At 30.4% G+C, this 9,613-nt stretch overlaps 1 protein-coding gene across 1 annotated transcript; it reads right to left on the reverse strand.

Moving 5' to 3' along the window:
- Positions 1-543: 543 nt before the first annotated feature.
- LOC123292997 (uncharacterized protein DDB_G0271670-like) lies at positions 544-5,537 on the reverse strand. The gene is made up of 3 exons (XM_044873712.1): positions 5,480-5,537; positions 602-1,384; positions 544-548 (listed from the first exon to the last, which is right to left on the reverse strand). Exons 1-3 carry the CDS (start codon positions 5,535-5,537, stop codon positions 544-546), a joined length of 846 nt encoding a protein of 281 aa, XP_044729647.1.
- Between the last annotated feature and the right edge of the window lie 4,076 nt (positions 5,538-9,613).

Consider the following 9,613-nt stretch of genomic DNA (forward strand, 5'->3'; position numbering starts at 1 on the left):
CACGATACTGGCAGACATTTTGTTCAGTTTTACTTTGTTTTACAGCAGTTATTGTGACTTCTCCCACGATTGATTTCAAATTACCGCTATACTGCCAGTCTGCAGTAAATAAAGTTTGGTCGACCTCTATTTTTCCCGATTTTCAAAAAATGGATGCTTTATTTGCTCGTTGCTTACAGACAGTGAGGGTGTTTTTTACCCAGATTTCTACACCCCCCTCTATATCGAAAATTTGCAACTGCCAGTATATATGTTCTATGAGAGAAAATGCTCCACCACGACTCAGGAGCCTATTTACCACGTCGTAGAAAAAAAGTAGCAATACTGATATAGAAAACTATTCATAGGGGTATTTAAAACATTGCTGAGCCTGCGAGGCAGTCTGACTTCAAATAAGTAATACTTTAGTAGCTCAGGTCATATTTTAAGATATTGTCAAAAACCTTAATATCTTACACCAGTAATAGTCCCTGCAATTAAGTACATTTTACTAAAATTAATAAATTATCTTTGTTTTTGGGAGGTCAATCAAGAATATTTGTATCATCCTGTAAATAAACACAGGATCAAAATATAAAAAGAAAATCAAATATTTACTTACGTGTACAATATGGAGGTTCATCAGTTTTGTCAACACAATCTGGTTGTCCATCACAATATCTATCAAGTGCAATACACCGTCCCCCACCACTATTTTTCCCTACATCCCTATTGTAACTGCCACCACCACTTAAAATATTATCACCACTAACACCACCACCATGATTTCGACCACCATGATGCTGTTGGTTTTCTCCGGAGAATGACGACGAAGACGAAGAAGATGCATCACAAAAAAATTCAGAAATACGACACGATGTCATTATCAACTGTTTGCCACTACTTCCACTCTTACCATTATTATTACGTCTCGTTGAAGTTGATGTTGACATTGGTGGTCCAGGTGGTACTGAAGACGATTCTGTTGTAGATATCTCTTTCATTGTTATTGTTGAACTACTGTTTGCACTATTCGTGTAACGATATGAAGATGATACACTTGTAGTGGTAATTCGTTGTCTAGAACGTTGTTGTTGTGAAGGAAATGTCATATATGATGATGATGGTGACGATGTCATCATTACCTCGATGGGTGTATCAGTAACCTCTCGAGGATGATATCTACCATTATTATCTAGTATGCTGCCACCACCAGTATTATCGACATCATTATGACGTTCTTTATTTACACCACTATTTACTGAAGATGATGATGATATTACATCAGTATTGTCACCTCTGCCATCATGCTTTGATATAACAATAGTATCAACACCACCACCTCCACCTGCTCGACTTAGTGTTCCAAGACTTGGTTCTGTTGGATTTGATTCTAAAATTGCGTCTATATGTTGTATATGTGTTGTCAATAAGGTTGTAAATATACAACATAATAGCAATGTTTTCAATTTCGTTTCCAACATTTTTATTCTTTATTTTTGTGCTTTGATTTGTTTCGATTTCTGGTTGTTTGTTGATTTTCTTAAAGTGGTTTGTACTTTTTTATATCTGAAAGTAAAATGAAATTATATTAATGTTTTGTACAGCACGTCAATTTCTTTCTAAAAATTCTAATTATTTATCCCACATTTTTCCATGCACCAGAAGTGCTAACAAATGAACGTCTACAGATCGTATGGCCTTAGGAAGAGTGCCCAGTTATGGGCCTTTCATAAACTGCAAGACCATGTCTGAATTTAGGCTAAGTTAAGCCTTAGTAGCTTAGTTGGTTAAAGAATTACCTCTTCCGTACGCGGCATGCCTAGGGTAGCGTATTCGATTCAAAAAATTAATTTAATAATTGCTTGTAATGGGCTGGTGTAGTGCACGATTTATGCATGAAGAAGGTGTACTCAGCTTCCCAAAATTATAAAGGAGCTATTAAATAAAATTATCAGCGAAAAAAGGTGGTCAAACATATATATAGTATCACAAAAGGCCATATTGCTGGGTTGGGCAAAGTCAATATATAGTTATTCAAAAATAACTGGTTTGCATGGGTTTTATGCAAAATTAACTAAATAGTAATTTTTAACACTCATAAATTATAAAAATAAAAAAAATATAATATCACTAAATTTTATTCGCGGTTTCACCCGCGTTTATGTCCTTAAATAAAAAATTGTATAATCTAATATAGTCATTAAAAATTAAATAAACTAATAAGAAACAAACAGGGTGAAGGATATACAATTGATGGACATCTATTCAACCACAGCTCTCAGATATTTTTATTACAAAAAATTCATTTGCTTAGAAACATATTGACTACTGCTTAAAATATGGAAATAAATAAAGAGAAAATAGGATTAAAACTAACCGATAAACAAACAATTTTTTTGAATTATGTAAAAGTGATTGTTTCTGTTTAACTAGTCTTTTCGATGAATGCAATAATCAAGAGTATACTTTTTTGATTGTACAAACAGATAAAATAATATGTATCAAATAATCAATTTTCCATCTTTTTGAAAGTCAGACGTATGTCTGATAACCTTGATCGAACAGATGCCCATAAATTGTATCTTCTTCACCATCATAAATTTTTATTTCATTTTTCTTCTTTTTAAATATACCTATTATTATATAGAGTGAACACGATAACTCAAAAACGAAAAAAGATATCAAGCTGAAATTTTTACAGCGTACTCACGACAAAAAAAGTGAGTCGAGATCGTAAATGAGTAACATGGGTCAATTGGGTCTTAGATCCGTTGGCCCCATTTTATAAACCGTAAGAGATAGAACAAAAGTTTCAGTATCAAAAATGTTCCTTAAAAAAATACTTGCTTGACATATTTTTTCCTAAACATCACTGTTTACCCGCGAGGGCGCAAATTAGGCGCAAATTGTATAGTATGTATTACATGGGTATGTGTGACATGTATATATGTGTAATGTGAGTAATCAACACATGGTATTTCAACAATTAACTCAGTCAATTTTTTGTTTTCATTTTTGTTGCCATATATTTTTGCGATATATAAAAAAAATTATATATATATTTTAGTTTAGCTTTTTCAATATGCTAAAAGTTTAGAAGATAATATTGCTAAATGAATAAGAACTTAAAAAAAAGCTTTTTATTTAAATATGTAATTATTTCAAATGATGAACATATTTTACTACAATTCGAATAATAAATTTTCTGGATAGGTACTGCTACGATATTCGATGTTATAAATTTATAAAGTTCTAAATTTAAAGCTCTTATAACAGATTAATCTAGTATGTACATACTAAATTATACTGATATTTCTATCAAATTAGTGGTCCCCTAATATTAAATTTCACTTACGAATAATTTATATGTACTAGAAAATGTTTTTTATACAGACTGTTTAAGAAAACACTATTATGATAAACTTATGTTTCTGAGAAGAGAAAAGTCACTAGGATACGCAGCTATGTTTCTGAGAAGAAAAAAGTCTCTAGGATACGCAGCTACCGTGGCCCTTATTGTCTATAATTCATATTACTGTTTTAATAAAGCCAATTGCAAAGGCATTTATAGTTTTATCAAACGTATTTCCCGGAAAAATTTAATGCAGAAAACGTTGCTCTACAGGGTATAATATTTTAATATATTATGGCTAATAGCTTGTTTTGTAGTAAATCAACCAAAAAATAATTTGAACAAATTTGCTGAGTTTGATTGCGGTCATCATGTTCTGACTTCAGATTAGACCTTGTTCTCCGGGTTGCTTTTTTTACTCAAAATATTTTTTCAAAATCGTTAGCTTTCGGAGAATTTGTCATTATTGCATATAATCGAAAGAAAATACGCTAGCTACAAAAAGTGCTTTGGCCAAAAGTTGTCAAGGACATTCACCTGTGTCTTTGATTTGAAATTCTAGTTTCAAGGTCATCATCTAACCGTCATCTTCAAATGATCTTGAACATTTACCTGGGCTTAAAAGATTATTAACACAGATGAAAGAAATTTACTATCCTTGATAACTTTTGCACAAAAAATTTTTCTAAAGCTAGCGTATTTTCTTTCAATTATATGCAATAACAACATATATTTCAGTCTTATTCCATCCGAAAGTTAATTATTTTCGAAAAAATGTTTTAAATAAAAATGTTGTTTATGATAAATTACTTACAAAACTTTTTATTTCTATTTTGCTCAAGTACTTATACGTAAACTAGTGGCATATAATTCTGAAACTTCCTGTATAAAAATAAAGAAAGCACGAAGTCCAAGGTACGATTTTGTTTGACCTGATACATTTTGTATAAAGATATTCATATGACCATAATGTCTGTCTCTAGTTATAGTGTAATAACCACATAACTTGAAAATTTTCTTCCAGATGGACATCTTGTGTTTTTGTGGGATAGTTTTGGTTATAAATTATTTAGTAAGTCTAATCTATTATAACCTTTAGATAAAGTACGTTACTTATTAGCAGAAGTTTATTTCTTTCTACTCGTATTGTATTTATGTTGTAATATATGTTAGTTGAGTTTCAAAATTTAATAATACTCAACTCGAATGACTGACTGATCAGCTATAATACATAACTAGAAAAATTAAAAGAAATTTCCGACACAAAATTAGGTCTGATGTATTCGTTTGTGGCGTCGTAGCTTTTAAGCCATTTTAGTTATTTGTTTGCTTCCAAGCGGAAGAACCGATTTTTAATTTTTTCCTTGTTTGAGGTAATTTCATATAGAGATTGTTCTTAACTACGTTTCAAGAGAATGTGATTATCTCTTTGAAGATTATCACCTCTTTAATTGATGTTATCAGTTACACAATTATCAAATTTCGATAAACATTTCCATTCAGAAAAAATAAATAAAATCGGGGTTACCGTTTAGGAGCCACCTAATTTTTAATTTTTATCTGCTATTAACTTGCATAATTTAGCTTCATTGCCCAAGTCAACCGCGTCTGAATTTCGATTGAATTAGCATTATTTAAGTTAACAAATTTCCCTCTTTATAAATTTATAAGGATTTTAAATCGCTTAACTGGGCTTCCACTTCAAAAATCCGCGTATCGACAAGAACAATTATGAATGCGGTGAATGCACTGTGTAATTTTAATATGATTAAGTTTTAAAACTCGAAAATGAAATTTTAATTTGCCAGGCAGGAATTTGATTATCCTAACGTATATTCCATTCTTTATTAGACAACGCGACTGCCCTCTGTAGCAGGATATAGTTCATCCGTGCCTTGTTTTAATAAAAAGATAAATATCTCAATATTCTTCCAAAAATATTAATAATAATGAATTAACTGTCAAAAATGTTGCTCGTTCTCGTACCATCTGTATACAGAGGTCATGTGAGTATTTTAAAATGAATTTTCTATAAATGTTTTCATTATGATACTGAACTAAATACCATTTTATTTCATTTTATTATTTAATTTCATTATCTGAATGTTGATAATAATTGTATTATTACCATAAATATCATTATACTTCGTATTTGTATGCATGTTACATTTATATTATAAGTATCCACATCTTTGTCACTCATTGTATTATAATAGGTATAGGGCCAATGAACGTCGATTTCTTTTACGAATATTTCATCAGGGGCTTATCTTAACTCGTCAACACTCGCGTCGATCGTGCGATAATCCTTAGACACCTGATGAGCGATTTGACAAACTTCTTGTGCATGTGTTAAATATTTCACACGTTAAATATTCTTTAAAATTGTAAATCATAATCTCATGACTTTATATATAAGTTCATACAAAAGCGTCATTTTTTTTATTTCTCACTAAATATTCGCCTATTTTTGGCTTTCTATGCAACTAATCTGGCACGCGATTAATAAACAAAGACATATAAGAAAAGACTGAAGTGGGCGTGATCTGCCCAGACTCGATAAAAAGAGAACGATGCTCTAACGTACGTTTTGTTTCTTTTTAGTTGCGTTTGCGCAATAACAGCCTTGGAAAAGTACTTACTGTAAGTGGACAAGTGCGCCAGTTAGTCACGCCCAAAAAAAGAGACAAAGCGTCGTTTAGCTCTTTTTACCGAGCCTGGAATCCCACTTACACGATCGCCCGTGTAAGCGGGGTCTATTCTTATATGTCTATGTTAATAAATCTTATATTCATATTAGTTGTCTATATAAGCAAAAGTACCGCTTTGCTTGGTATTTTGGAGTTAAAAAGATATAAATTTTTTCACTGATGTAAAAACCGTTTAAAATGTCTTCACAAAAATACTAACTAAAATTTATGGTAATGTATTTTATTTCATTAACTACGATATACGTAAATCGTCCCATCTTTTTATCAACCAAAACTGATATAGACACACGGATCGCACACTATACAATACTTTCATATTTTCCTGAAAACAGAGTTAAATGACGTTTTCTAAAAATTAAACCCAGCTAGGTTGATTTTTCGTACAAAAAAAAAAAAAAAAAAAAAACACTGCATACTAAATTTTTTAAAAATCGTTGTATCCATTTCTGAGATTAAAAATATATATTTATACAAGAATTGCTCGTTTAAATAGATAAATATAGGTAATTATATACATTATTTATGATAATTTAATATCTATTAATTATAAAATGAGTATATAATCATCAAAAACTAAAACAACTAAGCTGAAACGTGATATATTCATAGACATGTGACTGAAAGCTCCAACGTGGCCGCAATGACACTAAATAGAATAGCTAATACTCTCGTAAAGTATGAAAAATAATATGCAACGAATCAAAAACATTAAAAAACAAACAATTGACTGAGTTGTTGAAATACCATGTATAGACAGTGTTGATTACTTGATCACATTACACTTTCCTATACATGTCACACATACATAACTGATAATCCCATATAATACATACTATACAATTTGCGCCTAATTTGCGCTCTCACGGGTAAACAGTGATGTTTAAGAAAAAATGTTCCAAACAAAAGTTATTTTGTAAGGAACATTTTTTACATTAAAATTTTTGTTCTATCTCTAACGGTTTAAAAGACCCAATTGATCTATGTTGCTCATTACGAACTTGACCACAATTTATATAGGTTATGAAGCTATTCTGGCCGGGTATAACTTACCCGAATGCTCTTCACAGACGTTATTAAATCCACCGGGTCCGGATTGGCAATAAACGGAATAGCTAATATACGCTCAAAGAAACCAATGCTAATATTCGCTCAAAGAAGTCAATGACTGCATTAAGCATCTGGTAACAATGATGCAGGGTTCTAAACCCAGATTTCAGAAATAGTAAAGTCTCAGATAATGAAAATTTTTGTAGAAAAAAAGTAGTTGGATACGTCATTGATAACAGCGTCTACAATTTCCAGTTGTTCGGTTATAAATAAACGTTCTATATAAACTACTTCGTCTGATCCTAGACCTATTGTATTAAAAATATTCATCCAACTTTTACAATTAAAGTTATTTTATCGTTTCTATTTTATAAATATTATACGTATACAATATAATGTAAATTGATAAGTATTTCTTTTCATTCATTTTGGTTTTACGAGTGAAATCAATTATATGTATAAATATCATTTAGGTTTTTAATTAGTATTACATGGTTTTTAGTAAAATTATTAAATATCATTCATTATTACATTATATTTGAAACAAAGATAGTTAAAACCCCTTGAAATCTCAGAATTTCCATTTTGTTGAATATAATAAAGTATAAATTTTTCCTTCATTTATAAAATAAATATTTAGTGAGTAATTTATTTCATGGCTATGTGTAAAAAATTAAAATGGGCAAAAAGATAACCCCACCCATCACAAAGTGATAGCATATTTGAGTACAAGTGAAATAATTAAAGGAAAATAGCTTAAATAGTTAAAACTATTCGCAGTACCTTTTCATACCTTAACGTTTGGATATTGAATGAAAGGAAAATTTCTGTTTTAATTTGATAATTAACTTTTCACCAGAAATTTATTACAATTGAGTAAGGTCTCGTACGGGTCATTTTAAGATTATAAATATGGTATTTCAAACTTAGACCACAAAATATTATGACTTATTTAACTAACTTTTTCCGTATATTTTGTTATAAGTAAATATGATAGATCTTATGTAAAATAAAAAAAAACTATTTACAAAAGAAAACCGACTTGAAAAGAAAAACTTTTCCAAGACAAATAAATATACACTTAAAAGTAAAAAAATAATATAATGAAGTTAAGATTATTGTTATTTTTGAAGTCGGTGTCAGCCAAAGAAACAACTCTGACTCAGTTGCATTAACTGAGCATCAACTGCATTTTATTTTTTTTTTACTTCATATTGCATATTGATTTGTTTTGGAAAACTTTTTCTTTCAAAGTCGGTTTTCTTTTGTTAAAAGTTTTTTTTTTGTGGTTTTTAGTGAATATGAAGTACAATAACTAATTTGTCACTAAAAAAAGAATCATCGAAATCAGTTTGCGTGATATTGTGATATTGCGTGATATAATTCGATCTCTTGTCGTGCATACTTAACTCCTCTTGTCGTGCAAATTTAAGACCTTTATGATTTTCTCATGGATGCCATTGTCAGAACTGGACCAAAATGAAATGAGACCACACGGAGAGCACCAGCTTTCAAATAGATAAAGAATCGTCAAAATCAGTTCACCCAGTCAAAAGTTCTGAGGTAAAAAAAAATACAGTCGAATTGATAACCTCCTTCTTTTTTGTTTGAAGTTGGTTAATAATTTTGATTTAAAGGAAAAAAGTTTTACAAGTATCACTTACACTTTACAAGTATGAAAAATTTCCCGTTTATGTGATTCCACTTATTTTCTATGGAGATATATGAAGTGACTAAGATTATTCCCTTTACTTCCCTAGCTTCATTCGAGTCAGTTACGATGCTTTTATATATTATATCTATGATTGAAAAACACTACTTTTGAGAAACTTTATTGTATATTTGATCTCGATTTTGTCTTCCACTAAGTTTTTGAAAATAATAATTTCATTTCCTCCTTTTCTGACTTAGCTTGGGATCAGAATGGTCGCTTTCCAGCGCTGGCATATTTGTATCATACACATAGATTTGATTCATACATAGTACGAAACTAGATTCTTAAACAGCAGAGCAGAATTTCATAAATGATTGTCAAAAATCGATTCGATCTTGTTGCTGCTATATTACCGCTGGCAGAATCACAGGCGCAAAAATAAATCTCTTATCTATGAATGGTAAATCCAAATTAGCATTCTTTCTAGTTAAATTCTATACGGAAAATATAAATAACTTAATTTATTTTACTTTCAATAAGCAATATAAAAGAGCCTAAGTGGCCGAGCGGTCTACGGCATTAGTTATAGACCGTTAGTTTTCTTAGACTTAGGTTGCGGGTTCGAATCCAGGAAGCGGCAGTGTGAACAATTATAATTAATGGGAGTGCAGAATTGATCACATTGTCGTCGCTTGGATAAGAACGTAGTAACCGACTCCACCCACATCAAAAATGTAATTATAAATATAATTTGTAATTAAGTAAATAAAGATTCACAAATAATGATGTGGGTGGCCTCTGTTATAGGCGTATATGTCAGAGAAACGGAGGTTAAACCCCATTATTATTATTAAAAAGTAATATAAA

This window comes from Chrysoperla carnea, chromosome 2 (assembly GCF_905475395.1).
Source record: "Chrysoperla carnea chromosome 2, inChrCarn1.1, whole genome shotgun sequence".
Taxonomy (NCBI): Eukaryota; Metazoa; Arthropoda; class Insecta; order Neuroptera; family Chrysopidae; genus Chrysoperla; species Chrysoperla carnea.

Bases quoted from the DNA above. Each gene is read 5' to 3' on its own strand.
- LOC123292997 (XM_044873712.1), bottom strand. From the start codon at position 5,537: ATGAGTGACAAAGATGTGGATACTTATAATATAAATGTAACATGCATA. The intron at 1,385-5,479 runs GTATAATGATAT...TACAACATATAG, and splicing joins AACATGCATACAAATACGAA to ACGCAATTTTAGAATCAAAT.